The 22,474-nt window shown below is 37.7% G+C and overlaps 2 protein-coding genes across 2 annotated transcripts; one reads left to right on the forward strand and one right to left on the reverse strand.

Moving 5' to 3' along the window:
- The first annotated feature begins 11,024 nt into the window (after positions 1 to 11,024).
- On the forward strand, positions 11,025 to 13,778 carry LOC107809494 (uncharacterized protein At1g65710-like). The gene is made up of 2 exons (XM_016634144.2): positions 11,025 to 12,390; positions 12,789 to 13,778. Exons 1-2 carry the CDS (start codon positions 11,209 to 11,211, stop codon positions 13,623 to 13,625), a joined length of 2,019 nt encoding a protein of 672 aa, XP_016489630.2. The 5' UTR covers positions 11,025 to 11,208; the 3' UTR covers positions 13,626 to 13,778.
- A 1,295-nt stretch (positions 13,779 to 15,073) lies between these two features.
- LOC107809495 (NDR1/HIN1-like protein 6) lies at positions 15,074 to 16,139 on the reverse strand. Its single transcript, XM_016634145.2, has one exon. The coding sequence runs from the start codon at positions 16,047 to 16,049 to the stop codon at positions 15,267 to 15,269; it is 783 nt and encodes a 260-aa protein (XP_016489631.1). The 5' UTR covers positions 16,050 to 16,139; the 3' UTR covers positions 15,074 to 15,266.
- Between the last annotated feature and the right edge of the window lie 6,335 nt (positions 16,140 to 22,474).

Consider the following 22,474-nt stretch of genomic DNA (forward strand, 5'->3'; position numbering starts at 1 on the left):
CACGAGAAATTACCCTTTGCCTTGTTGGGTTACCGCACTACCGTCCGGACTTCCATAGGCACAACTCCTTATTTGTTGGTGTATGGAACTGAGGCCGTGATACCAGCGGAGGTCGAAATTCCGTCCCTCCGAATTGTCGCTGAAGCCGGAATTGATGATGATGAATGGATCAAAGCTCGCTTGGAACAGTTGAGCCTGATAGATGAGAAAAGATTGGCAGCAGTGTGCCATGGTCAGCTGTACCAGAAGAGAATGGCAAGAGCGTATAATAAGAAGGTGCGCCCTAGGAAATTTGAAGTAGGGCAGCAGGTATTAAAGAAGATCCTCCCACATCAGGTCGAGGCAAAAGGCAAATTCGCCCCAAATTGGCAAGGGCCTTATATCGTGACCAGAATATTGTCCAACGGTGCTTTGTGTTTGACAGATGTCGAAGGTAGATGTGTCGACATGGCTATCAATTCAGATGCAGTCAAGAGATATTATGCGTAACTTCTTTAATTATGGCAATTTTTGGTTTATTTGTTTGTATTTGGCATTTGTTGAATAATGAGATGACGGAGGCAATTCTTTCTTCTATCCAAACACTTTTAACCCTCGCTTCTCCCTTTGAGCCTTAAGCAATTCTTTCAATACCCCTCTTTTGGAATCACTAATGGGAAAGATATGAAAAAAAAAGAGAAAAGAAAAGAAAAAGAAAAGAAAAGAAAAAGACATGAAAAAAATGAAAAGAAGGAAAAGCAAAAGGAAGAAGATAAAATCACAAATACAAAACCGTGGGAACTACGTTTGACCTGATTCCTCAAAGAGGATACGTAGGCGCCTCACGGCTCGGTCATAGTATGCATCATAGCAAATATAGGATGCATAATGTACATAGTGTGCATAATAGGCACAATGTGCGTAACGCACATAGCTCAACATAAGCATAAAAAATAAATTCCCCAAGCAAGAAAACTGGGGCAGAGGTTATGTTTTAAGTTCCAACAAAGGTTTGATTCCAAAAGTTGTAGCACATCACCCTTCAAATTGTTTTCATTTTTGTAGCCTTTCTTCAATCCCACACCAAAACCAACATCAACATCCAAAAGACCTCCCGATCAATGTTCGAGAGATGCCAAATCCGGCAAATAAGGCCGAGAATAATACACTGATCCCCAGCAAAGAAGAGGATCGTAAGACTGGGAATGAGTTGATAGTCAAAAGAATCCCCGAAAGAGAGGGTCGTATCTACGACACCCCGGATCCTCGAAAGAAATAAAATGAGAGAGTCTTATCGGTGAAAACCTTCACAGGCACCGAGAGGCGATGTAAGATGAGGGATATGAAATGAGAGAGTCTTATTGGTGAAAACCTTCACAGGCACCATAAGGCGCCGGGAGATGAGAGAAAAGAGAGAGTCTCATTAGTGAAAACCCCTCGAAGGGCACTATGAGGCGACAAGACAGATCAGCAAAGCTACCACATTCGAAACGAAATGAACACTCCTTTATCATCCCCAGCAAGTCAAACCATCGAGCAGATCAATTGATACAAATAGACTGGGTCGGAATCTATGGTGCACGCCATGATCACGGGGACCAGTTGTGTCCTCCAGATAAGTTCTTTGGATTGTCTCCTCCCACAAAATATTGGTTCAGAAAGTTTTTCTCTTTTCCATATCTTTATTTCTTTTCCTAAAATGTGTCTTGAAAGGATTTTTCAAAGCTTACTACCAGAAACCGAAGGGGAATTCATCCCAATGCAGGATAATACAAACAGTCTTAAGGGCCGGTCCCAGGCAATGCAGTGATTGTGCCCGGAAATTTTGGAAGAAGTAAGCTCCAAAAGGGAGTGGTTTCGGGAGTTAGAAGCAGACTCCCACATCATGTGTTTAAAGAGAAAGCAGAAAAGGGGATAAATTGAAAACCAATCCCCAGCAGGCTAGAGACCCCCAACAGGCAACTTTGCCCGCCAACCAATTATGGGGACAAAGAGCAAGAAAGGGGGAAGAGAGAAAAATGGCTCGCCAGAAAGGCACCCTCTACCACCACGATTAAAACTGACTAAATCCTTTTGCCTGTTGCAGGAGAGCAAAGAATTGATGATGGCAGCAAGATGCAACGCCATGGAAGTCACCAAAAACCGGGGCAGAAAATTTTCTGCCGATTGTCGAAAATTTTCTCGAAAAAACGGAGAAGCAATTTCAATACATTTTAAGTTCTAGGTCGTCCACCAGTATAATGCGGGAATACATTTTAAGTTCTAGGTCGCCCACCAGTATAATGCGGGAATACATTTAAGTTCTAGGTCGCCCACCAGTATAATGCGGGAATACATTTTAAGTTCTAGGTCGCCCACCAGTATAATGCGGGAATACTTTTAAGTTCTAGGTCGCCCACCAGTATAATGCGGGAATACATTTTAAGTTCTAGGTCGCCCACCAGTATAATGCGGGAATACTTTTTAAGTTCTAGGTCGCCCACCAGTATAATGCGGGAATACTTTTAAGTTCTAGGTCGCCCACCAGTATAATGCGGGAATACATTTTAAGTTCTAGGTCGCCCACCAGTATAATGCGGGAATACATTTAAGTTCTAGGTCGCCCACCAGTATAATGCGGGAATACATTTTAAGTTCTAGGTCGCCCACCAGTATAATGCGGGAATACTTTTAAGTTCTAGGTCGCCCACCAGTATAATGCGGGAATACATTTTAAGTTCTAGGTCGCCCACCAGTATAATGCGGGAATACTTTTTAAGTTCTAGGTCGCCCACCAGTATAATGCGGGAATACTTTTAAGTTCTAGGTCGCCCACCAGTATAATGCGGGAATACATTTTAAGTTCTAGGTCGCCCACCAGTATAATGCGGGAATACATTTTAAGTTCTAGGTCGCCCACCAGTATAATGCGGGAATACATTTTAAGTTCTAGGTCGCCCACCAGTATAATGCGGGAATACATTTTAAGTTCTAGGTCGCCCACCAGTATAATGCGGGAATACTTTTAAGTTCTAGGTCGCCCACCAGTATAATGCGGGAATACTTTTAAGTTCTAGGTCGCCCACCAGTATAATGCGGGAATACTTTTAAGTTCTAGGTCGCCCACCAGTATAATGCGGGAATACATTTTAAGTTCTAGGTCGCCCACCAGTATAATGCGGGAATACTTTTAAGTTCTAGGTCGCCCACCAGTATAATGCGGGAATACATTTTAAGTTCTAGGTCGCCCACCAGTATAATGCGGGAATACTTTTAAGTTCTAGGTCGCCCACCAGTATAATGCGGGAATACATTTAAGTTCTAGGTCGCCCACCAGTATAATGCGGGAATACATTTAAGTTCTAGGTCGCCCACCAGTATAATGCGGGAATACATTTAAGTTCTAGGTCGCCCACCAGTATAATGCGGGAATACATTTAAGTTCTAGGTCGCCCACCAGTATAATGCGGGAATACATTTAAGTTCTAGGTCGCCCACCAGTATAATGCGGGAATACATTTAAGTTCTAGGTCGCCCACCAGTATAATGCGGGAATACATTTTAAGTTCTAGGTCGCCCACCAGTATAATGCGGGAATACATTTAAGTTCTAGGTCGCCCACCAGTATAATGCGGGAATACATTTTAAGTTCTAGGTCGCCCACCAGTATAATGCGGGAATATATTTTAAGTTCTAGGTCGCCCACCAGTATAATGCGGGAATACTTTTAAGTTCTAGGTCGCCCACCAGTATAATGCGGGAATACATTTTAAGTTCTAGGTCGCCCACCAGTATAATGCGGGAATACATTTTAAGTTCTAGGTCGCCCACCAGTATAATGCGGGAATGCATTTTAAGTTCTAGGTCGCCCACCAGTATAATGCGGGAATACATTTTAGCTCTAGAGTTTGGAATCAGTAGCCCCACCTGAAGACGGAAGGTTACAACAGAGATCCCCAAGCAGGAAATAATAAAATCCCCAGCACTAAGAAGCAGAAGGCTGCAAAAGCAAGCGCACATTCAAAAGGAAGAAGGAACACATCTCAGAAGAAGCAGTTTGAGAACGCTATGGCATGCCCAACATGACGATTCTGATGAAAAGTCATACCGCTGAAGAAACCATTGAAAGATTTAAAGAAGAAAGCCATGTTCCCAGCAAATCAAACAAAATGATGAAAACTGACATTCAGAAAAGGTGAAGGACCAGCATCATCTCCAAGTTCACAAAATAAAGGCGTCAGAGGAAAGCATTAGCCGACAAGAAAGCAAGACAACAAGAACAAGCGGGAGATAGATGAGATCTCATACTCTAGCTTAACTTCTTGTTTTTTCTTTTAGAGCAATGTAACAGGGAGATCGGTTGAGCAGTAGCATCCTACAGTAGCACGCAACAGCGCACAACAGCAACAAGCCACACAGTCACACGGTAGTCCCAGCTACCAAAATTTCCCGAACTACATTGACCTGATTCCTGTTTCAGCCCAGGATATGTAGGAAACCTCTGAAGCAAAGGTTCGGTCAAATATTTTTCAAAAAATGCTTCACACAGAGTATTTGGACGGGCAAAAATCGCTCGCTTTATCTTTGCGCGAAAACCCTTCGTGTTTTCATGCAAAGAGGGGCAGCTGTAAGCACGTGATTTTTTCTTTACGAGCAATCACTCCAAAAGGAAAACAAAAATAAAAATAGTGACAAATGACCCCGCGATACAAATTCTTCATGACATGTATTGCTAGTCATTTGTGGGTCTGTCCATTTTGCATTTAATCATTATCAAACAAAATACAAAAAATATATGTGTCATTAAAAGAAATTCGAAATATATATATGTGCATCGTTCGGTCTAGGTTGTGATTTAACTTACTTAAATATTTTTGTGATAACTATGTGAAAATGTTACAGTGTGGTTGATTTTAATTTCACTATTTTATTTCATTTTTTTTGTTTAAAAGAGAAAAAAAAAGCAAAAGAGTGAAGGAAAATCGGTTTGGGCCCAAAGAAATAAAACAAAGCAGGCCCAAACAGACACTCGAGTCCAGTCCAAAACCGGCTGCCCAAGCAGCAATTCAAATGACACCGTATAAGGGCGTTCGATCTGAGCCATCCGTCCAGGCCAATCCAACGGCTCAGGACCCCTTTCAACGACCCGTTTTCAAACCCGACCCAATAACCAGTCTGACCCAACCCGCCACTTAAACCAAACGACCCCGTTTAACTACCAAACGACCCCGTCTCATTTCTCAGTATCAGATCTTAGCCATTGAGATCATCTGATCTAACGGCTCAGATCCAATCAGCCTCCCCGTATATAAGCCTCCTATCATACCCCGCACCCCCTATACCAACCCCACCCTTCATCGTCCCCAAACCCAAACCTGAAACCCCCCGAACCCTAGCAGTCGCCCTAGTCTCCTTCGCCATTAAAGCCGGCGGCACGAACGCCGGTGACCACCTCCTGAACACCCTAAGACTCCCTCACTCTCCTGAACATGGATCTACTATCCATTTGCCTCGAATCACTTTCGTTCGTCTCGAATCTTCATTTGAAGATTTGAGTCGAACCCGGAGCTATGCCAAGTTACCCCATCTTCATACCAGACACCCCCTGACCTTCCTCGTGACCAAACCAAGCTTGGTTTGGTCCGAATCTACCCACAACTCCCTAAAAATCAGATCTAGAAATCCAGACCTTAGAACACATGCACCTGGGGAATCCGGCCGGTCTTGACAAAGGTTTGAGGTCTAATAGACCTTAATCAAGGTGTTCTCATGTGAGAACACCCTGATTAAAGTTTGTTCGGCCTCAAGAGTTCGAAGTTGAATCAGAATTTGGGTCATTTTTTATTTCAAACCTTTTTTTGGTAAGTTTTCCTTTCTTTTGTTTTAGTTCTAATTAAGTTGTCAGCATGTTCCGTTGTGTTTATTTGTTATGTTGTTATTTTTCATTTGGATTTCTTCCATCTCTGTTAAAGGCCTTTTATTTGGTCGATTGTCTTTCTGTTTGTGTTCTGAATACACTCTGTGATAAACATGATCGTCAGTTAGATTAGTCGTCAAATGAATTAATTCATATAGGCCCAGTAATTTAACAAAAGTTGTCTGATACCTTTAGGTCCCTGAACGTATTGTTTATATGAGCGACTGGTTATTACCTGTTATAATTAGTATAGTCGACTCGATAAATGTCGTCGATTAGTCTCCTACGACTGAATGTTCGAATATTCTGAATGGGCCTGTATTGTGATTTGAATGTTGGGCATTACCTATGAATGTTAGTTTGTAACTACATTGTAAACAATTGAAAAGCCAGGCTGGGGCAGTTCTGAAATCGAATGTTCAAAGCCCAAAGTGCCCTGATGCTGCAATAGGTGGGGCAGTAATAATCAAGGTTGACAGGGGGAGTCTGGGGTTTGAAAAAGGCAGAAAAGGTTAGTTTAAATGAAGCTGACAAGTAGGGTACTAATTAAGATTAAACTAATACTAATGGGGAGCAAGACATAAGAGTATGGGGCTTAAAATGAATAAATAAAATGAGCCCATAACTCTTGATTAAACAAAGACCAGGCGTGGGGAACAAAGGGGCTGGCATCAAAGATGCTTAGGCATGGGCTTAAAGGGTATGGGCATTCTGCCAATTGGCAGGGCAGGCAGCTCAGCTGCACTGGTTCATTTGGCCTATAAATAGGCCATTTGAGAACTTAAAAGGGGCTGAACTTTTTAGTCTTCAGAAAAAGAGAAAAAAAGCTGGAATTTTTAGTCTTAAAGCTGAAACTTTTAGTCTGAAGAAAGGTTTACTGAGTTTAAAGAAAGCTGAAAAACATAAGTTAGTTTCCAAATAGATTGTAACCAAACACCATCTGAAAGTTGAATAAGAATTCATATTGGTCAAGTTGCCTTGGCCAAGTTTTGTCGTCTGCATTGACTGAGCTGTTTGTTGGTTGCTGAACTGTTGGTATTTGCTGCATTGAATACTCTCTTACTTCTGGTGTTTTCATTACTCTTCGTCTGGAATCACTGGTTTGGTATTCGACTATTGCTGGGTTTTTTCGTTCTGGGAATTATTGTGGGTTGTCTGAGGGCTGTGGAAAACATTTGATTGTTGGTTTGTTGCTGTGCTGTTGCTGTGTATCTGCTGTTGCTGTGTTACTGCATACTGCCCAGCTGATCACTTCTTTCTTCTTTGTCCTCTATACCAGGTACACAATTAATACCACCAATGCAACTGAAAGTTTGAGCATGAATGCAAAAGAGAGGACCTGCAGATTGTTTTTTACATATACATGAACTGTTACATTAAATGTCATGAAAATGTTACATTTTCGTTTGGATAATAGAAGTAGCCTACATACTCAGTATATCAATGTAGGTTAATGAATGCTAGTCATGTATGTATACTGTTAAGTGAAAAACATTCCCAGTGTAATAACTTGTATTTTAGACTTAGTCTGATGGTGTGGTATATTCTCTAACGTAGGTCAAAATAGGAAAACTATCCACTTTAATTAAAGTACTTTCCTCTCTAGTCAGATTGTCACATACAAATTGATAAACTCATTTATAGAACAAAGAACCAGTTCTGGGCCTCAACCTCATGAAGGTCGAGCCCAAATCGAAGCAAACCAAGTAGGCCTGCATCGAACAAGCAGAGGCCCAGGTCTGGCCTATCACGCATGGGCTGGATTTGGGCCTATGATTATTTGTTCGGCTGACTGTACATGCAGCCTCATTTCTGATTTGTTTAGCTTTTCTGAATGTCATTACGAACAACTTGCAAGCATGTAATTAATTAGGGTTATCTACTGTTTCCAATTGATAAGGACAAACAAGACAAGAAACGTAGTTGTACAGGATATCCTTTTAAATAAGAACGAGATGAGCCTCGATGAAAACAAACAAAACGCGCAGATGCGGGGCCCTTGTTAAATGTATATTATTGAAGCATTTAGTTTCCAGGACGGGTTGCTTAGCAAACCTCACAACCCTCCTAAAATAACAACACGTTAGTCTCTTTAGGATACGCTTTAATAAACCTTACCTTCTTAAACTCGGGTGCACATTTATGTGACCCAAATCCAAATCTCGACGGATTCGAAATGTGTTTCTAATCACGGGTACATTGATTGTGACGTGGTTCGAGATGCATGTCCATGACGTTGCAAGTTCACTAAAAATAAGAACGAGACGAGCCTCGCCAAATAAAAATACAAACTGCGGGGCCTTCAGTAAATATCTGTTTTTTTAAAATTATTTGGACTTCGGGATGGACCGTTTAGTAAAATTCCACGGTCTTACCCAAAATAAATACGCTAGTCGCTTTAGGCGCGTCTTTAATAATTTAATTTCCTTAAACTCGGGTGCGCATTGATGTGACCCAAATCCAAATCTCAACGGAGTCAAAGTGTGTCTACGACCACGGGTACATTGATTGCGCGGTTCGAAATACATTTTCACAACGTTGCAATTCCTGATAAAAACAATAGAATGATAAAAGCGGTTAAAAGTTAAATTTTGCACATAAGTTCACACTTGTATAAAATCAGATAATCAAGCCGAATATGACAGTTGAGCGACCGTGCTAGAACCACGGAACTCGGGAATGCCTAACACCTTCTCCCGGGTTAACAGAATTCCTTATCCGGATTTCTGGTACGCAGACTGTAATATAGAGTCATTATTTTCCTCGATTTGGGATCAAAATTGGTGACTTGGGACACCCTAAATCTCTCAAGTGGCGACTCTGAAATAATTAAACCAATCCCGTCTCGATTGTCCTTTAATTGGAAAAAACTCCCCTGCGCCCCTCGGGCGCGGAAAAAGGAGGTGTGACAGTGGTTGCCGGATTTCCCGGCTAAACTCGCTGGTGGAGGGTGGCGGCGGCTTTTTGGAGAAGAAGATGGGGTGAGGTTCTCTCTATTTTTTCGTTATCTCTCACTCTGTTTCTGTGTTCCTTGGTTGAAGGTGGAGATGACATCCCATTTTTCTCTTTTCTCTAGGGCTTTTCTAGGTTGTTTTGTAGTCCCCTTGAAGATGATGAAAGTGCCTTGTTTTTAGTTCAAAAATAAGAGACAAATCTCATGGGTTTGGGCATGGATAAGGTATTTGGGCTTCAAATTTGGGCTAAAATTGTATTTTAAAAATGGCCCTTTAACTTTACAAGACTAAAAATGTTGATTTCTTTCCTAAAACAATATACTATAAAATTGTAAAATCATTACTAATTAATTAAAACAAACTATATTATGACATGAAGCTATTTTTGGTATTTTTTTAAATTATAATTAAAATGGATAAAAAATAATATTCTTTCAAAAATACCTAATACCTTAATTAAATAGAGAAGAATGAAACTATTTTTTTGTATTTTTTAATTTTGTGTTCAAAATTAGTTGAAGCAACTATATTAGACCTAAACTAAGTATTTAAATACTAAAAAATGTAAAATCTTGGGGAGGGTCAAAAATCACATGTCTACACCCTGGAAAATCCGCAGCCGCTACAACTTCTGTTACAGTATCAGCCCTTCGGGTGAGCACTCTGTACGCACTGGGTCCCATTATAGAATAGCCTACAAACTACACAATGATGTAAGCCGCACTAGGCAAGCCCTGTACGACAGACTCAGACCCAGAATACATTGAGGGTGGATCGATCAGTAAAAATTGCACGGGGCGCCCTATTTGGTCGCCCCCATTTAACCTATACCCATTTTTTTTAAAAGTTTTAACTTGTACCAACTTTTTAAACAACTTTAGCCCCCTTTCTCCTCCTCCTTCTCCTCCTCAAAGTTTTATCTTTTCTTTTTCCAGAAGTAAGGTTCATCCCTATCTGCTTCTTCTTATTTCTCCTTTCAATCATATTTTCCTTTTCGCCGACACCCTCAGCTGTAAAGGTTTTATCTTGGTTTTGCAACTTGAATCTAATGCACAATTTTGACGTGAACATGGGACAAGAGAAATTAATTATTAATTTTATATTGTTGTTTGGTGAATTAGGTCTGGCGGAAATTGGAGATTTCAGTTGTCGATTGGATTAGTAATGTGTTGATGTTTCTTGGTTCCTGTTAATGTTGCTTTAAGTTACTTTGTGTGGGTACAACATGCCCCCTAGAGCTCTAGAGCTGAAGTTCGTCAGTTACAAACAAAAACTTCAGCTCTAGGGCTGAAGTTCGATAGTTACAAAACAAAAACTTCAGCTCTAGAGCTGAAGTTCGCCAGTTACAAAACAAAAGTTGTAGTTCGGCAGTTACAAAATAAAAACTTCAGCTCTAAAGCTGAAGTTCGCCAGTTACAAAACAAAAACTTCAGCTCTAGAGCTAAAGTTCGTCAGTTACAAAACAAAAACTTCAGCTCTAGAGCTGAAGTTCGCCAGTTACAAAAACAAAAACTTCAGCAATTACAAACAAAAACTTCAGCAAATAGAGAACAAAACTTCAGCTACTATGCTTAAGTTCAGCAATTACAAACAAAAACTTCAGCACACTTGCTACTTCAGTACCGTCTACTAGAATGCTGAAGTTTTGCGTGATTGTCTTTGCTACTTCAGCCCCGTATGCTGAAGTTACGTGAAAAAAGTGGGTACGTTTGCAATTTTTTTTTGCAAAGCGGACACAAATTAAAACGTGACCTAAAAAGCGGGTATAGATGCAAATGTTCCGATCGATCACTATGGATAACCCCTCCAAACCAATTGGGCCGTCGCGAAGGACATAGGTTCATTTTTTTGTTTCGTTATTAACCCATTAATCCCTAGTTAAGTCGATTGTATCTGTATAATATAAGACATCACACAATAATTTCATAAAAACTGGTCAGACGACCGTTGAAGGATTCCCTAATCCAAAAACTGGATCAAGATTCCCATCATTCCCCAAACATACTTTCATAAAATAGCATTACAAAGCAGCAACTTTTGTTTTTATTCCTCAAACAACATAAACAATCACACGTTAGGTGACAATATTAATTATTTTATATTTTGAAAAAATAATAAAGAGCCCTTTTAACGGCTCTATTGACAGACTGCCTCCCCCCACCCTACCCCCAGCCCGCCGAAGTCAAAATTTGAAATGCCTCTTCTGCATCTATTTCAATTACCCCAAAAGGTTCCCATTTTTAATTGAGTGGTTTTCTTGAACTCTGAACCCCTTTTCCCTTTTTCCATTTATCTTTTTCTCTTCCCCTGCCGTTACAAAACCTTTCAATCTTCCTTGTTCTTCTCACTGTAATTTTGAATTTTTCCATTCTTAAAAAAATGGGGAGTTGTTTGAGCAAGAAGAGCACTTCTTGTTCTTCTTCTAAATCTACTTCTACCACTGTAGTTCCAAACACAAATCAAGAAATCACCAAACCTAACACCCAATTGGAGAACAAGAAAGAGGTAGAAGGAGAAAATGTGAAAAAAGAAATCTTTGTTATCAAACACAGAAAAAGCCATGAAGTGGATAGAAAGTCTGAAGAAGAAAAGGCTAGTGTTAAAAAGGCTAATGAGGCGGTTGAATCTGCTAAAAATGGTAATAACAACGATGTTGCAGCAAGCAAAGAGAATGGGATTGTAGTATCAGCTCCAGTGAGGACTTCAAGTTGTACTAAAGAAGAGGTTGATGCTATTTTGATACAATGTGGGAGGCTTAGCAGGAGTTCATCCACTGGAAAGACTGGAATTTTAGGTTCCAGTGGATCTGATAATAATGGGAATCCTCAAAGGAGTAGAAAGTACTCTGGTTCAAAGAGGAGTTTTGATTTTGAGAATGAGAATGGAAATGAGGGGTTGCAAGAAAATGTAGTGGATTGTGAGGATGATGGAGTTCGTCGCCATAGGCAACGCTCGCGCCAGCCTAGGACGCCTAGTTCTCCGTCTAAGGGAAGGAGGAGAACCCCGAGTAGAGAAAGAGACCAGACACAACAGCAGCAGCAACGGTCGGGTAGTCGAGAAAGAGGCAGCAGTAGTGGAGGAGGGGGTAGAAGGGTGAGCAGATCTCCGGGTAGAAGATCTGAATCACCAATTACTACAACCTCAAATGGTGGTAACGTGGCTTCGGGTAATGCTAATGGAAATAATGGTGGTAGGCCAGGAAAGATGGTATCAGTGCCAGCTACTGTTACATCTATGGTGATGGATAAGAGCATTGATGTAGGTGCTGACAATATTTCTGCTGCTGCTATTAAGAGGATTCAAGTGAAGAGAAATGCTGATGGATCAAGAACTGCTGCATCTCCGCGTGCTCGGTCACCAGCAAGAGTGAATGCAAAGGTGTTGAGTGAGAGAGATAATAATCAACAGCAGCAGCCCATGTCCCTTAGCCGCAGTAATTCAAGGAAACAAGAACAATCTCCTTACAGAAGAAATCCTCTCAATGAGATTGACACCAATGTTGTCTTGGAGCAGATGCCCGTGCCAGGGCTGAAGGCTGTCAACAATAATGCCCCTTCCCAGGTTGGCTCTTTTTATTAGTTTCTAGACATTAAAATAATCATGTTTTAGTTAACTGTTTATAGACTTACTAATAATTGCTTGTACTAGCCACCTTTGATGCTATGGTTTGTATTAGAAAAAACTGATTGTATGTCTGATATGAGTTCTGTGTTTGTAGGTCTGCGTAAGGTTAAGTATGAAATTTGAGAGCGGAAACTATTTTAGTCTCATTAGAAACTTGTATTACGCGTGTAGGAATAAGTGTGAAATTTAGAGAATCCTAATAAAGATGAATAATATAGACCTCTATAAAGCCCAAATGGATATAGAGGATTCACATAACCAATCCCAATTAGTTTGGGAGTTAAGGGGTACGTAGTTGATCAATTGAATTAATATCAACATTTGTGCTCTCGCAGAAGTTGAATGCAGAAACTATAAGCAATGGCAAAGTCAAGGAGCAGCAGCAGAATACAGGGAATGTTGCAATGAATGTGATTGTTTCAGGACCTGAAAGCCATAATAAACCCCAGAGAAGCAGGTCACTAAGGCTATCTAGAGACCTAGACATCAATCCTGAAACTCTCTCAAATCCACCTCAATCGTATACTTCACTATTGCTCGAGGACATCCAAAATTTCCATCAAAAGACTAATACCACCACCACTGCATTTTCCTTACCACCTTGTGTAACAAAAGCTTGCTCAATTCTTGATGCAGTTGCTGACCTTAACTCAACCACTAGCTCAAATCTGTCCAGTGCTTTCTCCGATGATAGGAGAAGAAACCCTCCCGCATCTGAGCAATTTAACCAGAATGATAACAAGAAGAGGTTAGCGATCAAGGATCCATTCATGGAATCTGAAGTTGCTGTGAGTGATGACTTAATGGAGCCAAGCATACAGAAGTATGTAACCTTCAGAAGGGGAACTGACATAGAAGATCAAGAATCCTCAGGAAGCAACAGTGTTGTTGGTGGTCAGCCAAACTGGCTTTCCCCTTCCTCATGGGAACCAAATTCAGCTGATTCTACTGACTGTTGGCCTACTTCAAAATCCTACAGTAGAGATGATAACAAGAGTCCTCTAGGATTTCAAAGGCATGCGGTATCTGAGATTGGACATGACATGGAAGAAGGCAAAAGAAGAGTGAATGTGAAGAAGAGGGATTCTTCTGACAACCAGCAAGCTGGAATAGGTCGCGGCAGGGTTGGACCGAGAGGCCTTCACACGATTTCTATGGCTGCTTCAACTTAAAAACATCGGACAATTTGTTAAGATGTAATGCAGTTTGTTTGAGGATAGATTTTCTAGTTGTGGTTGCACGCTTTGCAACTTTTTTTTTCTTTGAACAATTGTACGCTTTGCAGCCTTTTGTTTCATTGATTTACTTGAAGCAGATGTTCTTCATCCCTACAGCCTACTCTTTGGGCCCTGTGTCACAGTTACTCTATGACTTCTAAGATTTATTCCATGGTGCTAAAAATTGGAGTTTCACTTCACAATGCCAGGGAACAAGAGCATATAATACCCGTGTAATAATAGGGGATACCGTTTAAAACTTGACTGAGAGGATAGTATTCTTTACAAAAATTGAGGACTGCGTTTATCCTATAAAAGTCCTACGTTCCTACACTGATATGTAGATTACACTTATGATAGTTTTATTCCCCACAAATGAGAAGTCCCCAAGCATTTCATTGAATCAGTCTCTTTTGCCCCCTTTCTCTCACTATATTTTTATATATACACCATTTTGTGAAACTGATTATGCTAAAGCTAAACTCAACAGAATAGCCCCTTCAAGATGTTATAACGCATGATAGCCGACCCTCGCCCCGATATGGGCATTAGCTAAAAATGATTCTATTACATACCCGGTCTCGGAGGGACGGTTATTCCACTCGTTTTTATCTATCTTTTGAAGTATGGTGAGGGGACAGAGCAGTCTTTACATTCGAGTCATCTCCAAGCCGTCGTGCGGAGGGGAATTCTTCTTTATTTGCTCTTTCTTTATAGTGCAAACACATACCCGGATCAGCCTGGTTCTTCCCATGCCCCCCGGCTGGGGCCTGCTCTCCATCCCCTCCATTCTCTTGTCGTACAAGAAGAGATCCCGATGCAATTTTTTCTGCTGTAGAGACTTAAGGGAAAAAACAATGGGGTGAAATAAGTCACTTTTATAATTAAATATGTAAATCGCAATCACAATGATAGATGCAAAGCAACAGCCACAAACACTACCTCCTTATTGAACATCTTTGGAGTGCAGAAGTCATAGCAAGAAGGTGGAAGTGATTGTACATTTTTTTCAAGAATGAAATACTTATAGTAATTGCATTACCTTTCAGGAATTTCTTTATGATAGGATGTCTTACCCGGAAATGGAAGCAAAATTGGAGTGGAAAAAGCCAAGCTTTTTTCGTTCAACCTGCCACCAGAGAGTACAGTCAAAATTGGTCGTAACTGACTAATAACATGATACAATCTAGAGACTAGATTCATAGGTTAAGGTTTAGAAAACGAAAACCTGGATGTGAACTCTGCAGGTTGCGTTCTGTAAATACATACTGTACCTTATGGCATTTCCAAGGATAAAAGGCATAGAGCAAAACCAAGAGGTACACTTGTTAAAAAAATATTAGAATATTTTTATATTTATTCACAAGAAAGCTATTAAAATAGAAATGACTTGAGCAATTCAATTTAATATAGCAAACCCAGTATTATTACTATATCAACACAAAATAGTATGAGTACAACAGTGTCTACATATACTGAAAAAAAACATATATAAGAAAAAAAAAGATGAACAAAAAATTGTAAAGGAAAGAATCAACGAAATATGAAAAATTCAAGAAAATATTGGTGGACTATAATTGATGTATCAATCATCAATTAGAGCCTAAAACCAAACTTGCAATCACTATTCCTAATCCTGATAGCATTATTTGCAGACAAGCTATCCACATCTAGCTTACACTTAACCAAGAACTTCCATTTCATAAGCTTCAATTTTCCAATCTTGAGCTTCACTGGAACTTTTGCCCTGAGATTCAACGGAATACTTCCTTTCTGTTGATCAAGCTGCAATGACTGCAACAATTCACTAGCATTCTCTGTTTGTCCTGATAAATTCAAGCTTAAAACAGTTGTATTCCTATGACCCTGATAAAATTTTGGCAATGACCCTTCACATAGTTTAACACCAGTGTACCAAACACTTAAATGGCTACCACTTTCATAGTAAATTCCAATTTTCTTGTTGGGGTTTCTAGCAGTGATGTTAACATTAAAAGTAGCAAATAATAAGCTCATGTCATTGTTGAAATTGAACTGTGTAATCCTCATGCTGTCAACTGAGTAGTTTGGTATTTTAGGTTGGAAGACAAAGTAAAAAGCAGCAGCTAAAGCACCAATGATTATGATGAGAAAGAAAAGCAGGCAACATGTGCAACACAAGCATCTTTTGCAAGAACAAATTCTTTTCTTAGGTGGTTTTAATGGTGGATAATATGGGATTGTTCTTTTTCTCAAAGGTGGTGGTTCTAATTGCTGTCTCTCAGGGTCACCTTTTTCTGATCTGAAAGAGCCACGTGGTACTAAAGGAACAGTTGGTTTTTGTACTGGTGGCTCCTGTTCTGGCTCAGGAACTGGATGGATTCTTTGATGATCTGCCATGGAAGAAGAGGGAGGCGGATGTAACAGAAGAGTGTAGTATAAAGTTTTCTCCTTAGACTGGACTTAAGATGTTTGATATATATAGAAGACTGTCCTTAGACATAAATAAAAATTAGTGTCATATGTCAAGATCTATAATGTATATCTGTTGAAGCTTCCTTGTTTTGACTTTTTCTGAAGAGAGGTTGATGTGTCACTATCTTATAAATTTGCTATTTTAAAAGTACACACATGCCTTAACAAATATACATATTTGCTGACTGCTTATGGGAAAAAAGAAGGGAGGACTGAGGAGGGTGTTTTTTTATGGGTCAAAGAGGTGACGCGACGCGTTAATGTTTCTTAAAGTCAGTGTTTGGTTTGTGTGGAAGTATTGAACTCGTTTTGGCAAGTAGGCAATTTATTGGGGGTGAGGTTTTTCAACAATTCAATTTACAAAGTCTAAATGGTTTGAAAATAAGAGTGCTTTCATAATTGAATTAACTTCATTGCAATATGCCCAAAATGTTGGGCTGTCGGTAAAGAGTACAAAGAATGCAACTATATGTGATAAGACTTGTTTACACAAAATTATATTAACTTAATATAGTTACGTGATTTAATAAAGTAAAAATTATACATTATTAACTATGGTAAAGTTATTGATTTAGTATAAATACTCAAATATTTATACAAAAAGAATCGTTAGTGTACCTCTAAATCTACAACAAGAATAGAAGAAAAGCTTTAGGTGTTTAATCTGGCATTTAGTGATGCTGATAGAGTTACAACCAGTAAGTTATAAAGCATATAATTTGTAGATGTAATTTGTACATTCTTCTCTCTTTATTTTTCAGGCTTATCTTCTTCTTCTTTTAGTGCAAAAGAGAAATACTTTTGCGAATTTCACAAGGCAAAAAATATAGCCATAGTATTTGACCTCCATAACAATACATTTTTGTTGAGGGACATTATTAAACTTTAAAAGCTAAAAATGTGGGAGCTTTTCATAATTTTTAAAACTCAAGATTACCTAAAGAGTAAGATAATTCTCAAACGTCTCGGATGACATCCTGACTATTATTTTTAGAGTTCACAACTGTATTTGTTTTTGCTTCGGCAGTGATTCTTTTAGGTATATGACGAAGTCTTAGTTATCAAGAAAAGTAAGAAGTCACAAGAAGGAAAAAGTTGAGCAAGAAACAATGTTTTGTGGAAGCTTCCATAATGCTACGTAATATTTTACTAACCACTTTAAGCCAATTTTTTAATCGAACGCGGTGACGTTTTGAAACTTACCACATTTCCTAAGCCAAAAACGTGTATCATCAGCATGCCTTTTTTAAGGAAGGAACGGAGGAACTTTGGAGGGGTAGAGGAAGCTTGAGGTATTGAATTGAGAAGGAGAAAAACTTGTGAGAATGAACTTGTAATATGTGATTAGAGCAATTTTTACTATTAACTTTCTATGGCTACCATATAAATATTTACTTCCTATAATTTATATTTCGTTGCTATCGGATTGTATTCGCTATAATCACACTACCGTATTCAGGAATGCAGTCGCGAAATTCGCCTAATAAGTAGGGAGTCCAGCTATTTAATAACGGGAAGAGGATCAATTAGCGTGTATCACTCTTAATTTAACTCAACAAAATCAATTCTACAGAAATTCGTTGCTATTGTGTTGTATTTTATGTATTTGCGCGACTTTATTTATAAATACAGTGAGGTAATCCGCCTAAAAATAGGGATTATAGCTGCTTAATTCTGTATTCCATGTATTCGCATACTGTATTTATAAATATAGTGAGGTATTTCGCCTAAAAATAAGGATTACATCTGTTTAATTATGTATTCCATGTATTCGGGCAAATGTATTTATAAATACAGTGAGGTAATCCGCCTAAAAATAGTGATTACAGGTGTTTAATAACGGAAACGCAATATTGAATTGTATTCAATTTCACTATATTGAATTCAGTTGTATTCATACAACAAAAATTCGAGAAATAATGTGTATACCATTCTATTCAATTCAACTGTATACATTGTATTCAATTCACAGATATTCATTATTCATTATTATACATTGTATTCAATTCACCGTATTCAATTCGACTGCATTCAAACAATAAAAAATACAAAAGATAATGATATTCAGTTGTATTAAAAAATACAGACCTTCGTAATACATAACTACAGGCGAAAATATAATGTATTTATATAAAAATACAATATATTTGAGTGTATTTGTACAGAATATAATGTATTTGTATTATTGTATGTGACTCAATAGCAAATAAGAGAAGAAAGTTCGTCATAGATGTCGTTTTCCAGCCAATCAAAATATTATATACATTATATTAAAACTAAAAATGGAACGAACAAAAATTCGGACCTCAAATCTTCTCCGACGACTCTGCTTCAGATTTCCAAAAGCTCAATCCGTAGCCATGGTCAGATATGTTCGCTTACTCTCACTTCATTTCAATTCTATTCTCTTCGCTTCAGAAAGTCCACCATCGCCAAAAGAAATGGTTGTTACGACTAGGGGTGTGCTTCGATTTTGACCCTTGTCAATAATTACTTATCGATTATCGATTTGTACATATGTTTATCGTTATCGTTTCAATAGGTTTTCGATTTTTTTGATTTCGATTTATCAATTTTTGGGGCTTATTGATTCGGTTATCGATTACACCAATAAGAAAATTTGCGGGATTCCACGAAAAGTATATCGCTATAAACACGCCTAACTAATATGGACAAAAAGAAGCTAAAATAAGACGAACACCATTTATAACATAAAAATTGTGTCAACAAGCACATGCAACGAAACTAAAGTAAGGGATCAAATGTATGTCACCAATACTCCTACGGTATAAAATCATTCCCCCTTATCGGTATAAAAATTGTCTTTTTAGTATATCTTATCGGTTTATCGATAAACCGATAACCGAAGAGTACAAAATCGAAATCGAAATTGTTAACTCGATAAGGAAAATTTCGAAATCGAAATCGATAAATCGATAAACCGATATAGATAAACCGATAACAAATAATCGATTCGATTTATCGATAAACCGATTCGAATGCACACCCCTAGTTACGACGGCTGCCATGATGAAAAAGGGAGAGATTTGAGGGAGGAGAGAGAGGATTGAGAATGTTGCTGAGAGAGAAGGAAGAGAGATAGAGAACATAATTGGAGTATTTCACACATCAATGATCGGTAATAAAATAAATACTTATTTTGTTATAAAATAAAAAAAATAGCTATAAGTAATAATATTTTGAAATTATTTTGGTTTATAATAAATAGGGTGTAGTAGTTTGCTATAGGAGTTAAAATTTCCTTTTTTATTTTCGACTTTGTAAATAGGTGTTAGAAATTCAAACCGTTCTGTTCGGTTTAATTTGATTCTTTTGTTGGGGTGGGGGTGTGGGGGCGCTTGAATACCAAATCCTCTTTGATTTTAAGGACAAGACTGAAATAGCGGCACATGTCTAGGTGCCTATCCATTCAATATGCATAGTGGAAAATTCATACTTAGTGACAAACCTAAAAGCCACTGGTTCTTCTGTATTTAGTGAACCAGCAAAATGCTGGATTAGTTCAACCTATTTACTACTACATAAATGTATAATCAAATAATTGAAAGGGGTTTTCACTGTCCAAGATAGTTATTTAGGTTGCCCGTTATCGTTATTTTTCTTTTCTTTTTCTAGTGGTTTAGTTAGTTGAACAAGTTGCCATCCTTTTTATACTTGGTAATGGAGACCAAAATACATACTTTAATGCCGACTCAAAAATCTGGAAGAGGATAAGAATTATTCAACGGGTATCAACAGAGAAATTCTTCATAATTTTTGGAGTTTTTATCTTTATCTTACTGGCTGAATTACTTGTAATTAGTTGGTCCCTGGGCATTCTTCTTCCTGAAATGCGGCTTTTTGGGCTATTCACCTTTGGGCTTTAGAGTATATTCTTCTGTTGGGCTTATTAGCTTCTTTAGTCTTTGGGCTTTGATTGAGTCAAACGTAAAAATAGCATGGGATAGCCACTATTTAAGGTGGTATTTATTTTTTATCCAGCAATTCTAATGTTGAGCAAAAATAGCCACTACTCTATTAAAATTAATATGAAAAGACATTTTTACCATTTCTTCCATTGCTTTTCTTCTCAAACCCTCGCTTTTCACTCTGCATCGAATACATGGGCTCTGGTTTCTTGATTAAGAACTAAACTAGCTGGGTGTGGCTCTTACAGAGGAAGTTAGTTCATTTAATCTATAATTTTTAGATGGAAAATACAAGAAAAGGAAAAGGAAAACACAAACAAGTGTTTCTCTTTTCTCTGTTTGAGATATTCACAAATAAAAATTAGTGCAAATGGGGTATTTGTTGAAAGAGGTTTTGAAGACACTTTGTGGAGTGAATTAATGGTCTTAGGCTGTTTTTTGGAAGTGGAAGATCAGTTGCTAGAATACCAATTGAGTTTTCATATTTCAATGAATCAAATTCTCTTTTTTTATGTGGGTCCTAAACTTAGAGTTGGAAGTTCTAAAATTAAGGACATTTGGTCCTTAACTTAGAGTTACAAGCATATAAATTAAGGATAAGACAGTTCTTATTTTAGAGTTACAAGTTCAAAAGTTAAGGATACTTGGTCTTGAACTTATACTAACAAGCTCAAAAGTTAAGGACTATAGGTCCTGAACTTACAGTTACAAGTTCAAAAGTAAAGATAATAGGTCCCGAAGTTTGAGTTCCAAGTTCAAAAGTTAAGGATAATAGGTACTTAACTTTGAATTCCAAGTTCAAAAGTTAAGGACACTTGGTCCTTAACTTTGAGTTACAAGTTAAAAAGTTAAGGACACTTGGTCCTTAACTTTGAGTTCTAAGTTCAAAAGTTAAGGACACTTGGTCCTGAATTTTAACTTACAAGTTCCAAAAGTTAAGGACATTTAGTCCTTAACTTTGAATTCTAAGTTCAAAAGTTAAGGACACTTGGTCTTAAACTTAGACTAACAAGTACAAAAGTTAAGGACAGACAGTCCTTAACTTGCAGTTACAAGATCAAAAATTAAGGACAATAGATTCTTAACTTTGACTTACAAGTTCAAAAGTTAAGGTCCTGAAGTTTGAGTTCGAAGTTCAAAAGTTAAGGACATGTAGTCTTGATATCATGAAGTTAAGTTCAAAAGTTAATGACATGTATTTCCTGAAGTCCTGAACTTAGAGTTCTAAGTTCAAAAGTTAAGGACATATAGTCCTGAAGTTAAGCTCAAAAGTTAAGGACATGAGCAGAAGGGTATTTTCGTTCAGGCAGTTAAAGTTTATTAAAGCAGTGGCTAACGACTAAAGACATTTTAAACAGTAGCTTAAAAGTAAATAAATGTGTTATCAGTGGCTAACCGTGAACTTCCCCCGAGTCAAACTGGGAAAAATGATACTGTATAGCCACTTTAAAAATAGAGATTTTTCATTCCTATACACTATATGAAACTATATTACCCTCCCTAGTCAAGTTTTACTATAATTACATTTTATATACCCAATTACCATTTATGTACATTTTAAGGGAATTAATGATAATAATTAGTGTCCTAAAATCACTCTAACATATCTTCCACTCTCCCACGTTTGTCTCTCCACATCCCACCCCCTCCCCTACGTATCTTGCACAAGAGAGCAGCAATTCCAGCCTTGACATACATTAAAAAGCTTTGAAGCTTTGAATTCGAATTTAGATTTTCAAAAATTATTTGTTTGAATTGGGTGTTGTTGCAAAGAATTGGGAATTCTCTCTACGTCTCTCTCTATCTCTCAATTCCTAATTTCAATAGTGTAAAACAAAGGAAAAGAGAGCAGCAATTCCACCATTGACAGCCATTAAAAAGCTTTGAAGCTTTGAATTCGAATTTGGGTTTTCAAAAACCATTATTTGTTTGGATTGGGTGTTGTTGCAAACAATTGGGAATATGGTTTTGGAGTTTATATTTTAATTTTGAGGGTGTTTTGCTGAAAATTATACTTGATTTTGGCTGAATTTCAGATAATAATAATAATAATAATAATAACAATAATAATAATAATAATAATAATAATAATAGTAATAATAATAATAATAATAATAATAATAATAATAAGAAGAAGAAGAAGAAGACATGACATACATTATGCTGCAGAAATTGTAGAAAAATTGTATTCTGTTGTTTATATATTTTTTATTTATTTAAATATTGTATGAAAGTTGAACAATATTATATAAAAATTATATTTAAGTTGTATGATATTGTAGTTATATATAAATGGGTAGAAATAATGTGTGAAAGTTGTGGATAAGTTGTATAATATATAATTAGTTGTATGAAATTTATTTTTACTATATATATAAATCAGATACAAAATATACAAAAGACATATTGTATAAAATTTAT

Source organism: Nicotiana tabacum, chromosome 3 (assembly GCF_000715075.1).
Source record: "Nicotiana tabacum cultivar K326 chromosome 3, ASM71507v2, whole genome shotgun sequence".
Taxonomy (NCBI): domain Eukaryota; kingdom Viridiplantae; phylum Streptophyta; class Magnoliopsida; order Solanales; family Solanaceae; genus Nicotiana; species Nicotiana tabacum.

Coding starts and splice junctions, on each gene's coding strand:
- LOC107809494 (XM_016634144.2), top strand. CDS start 11,209: ATGGGGAGTTGTTTGAGCAAGAAGAGCACTTCTTGTTCTTCTTCTAAA. Junction 12,391..12,788: donor ACAATAATGCCCCTTCCCAG/GTTGGCTCTTTT, acceptor GTGCTCTCGCAG/AAGTTGAATGCAGAAACTAT.
- LOC107809495 (XM_016634145.2), bottom strand. CDS start 16,049: ATGGCAGATCATCAAAGAATCCATCCAGTTCCTGAGCCAGAACAGGAG.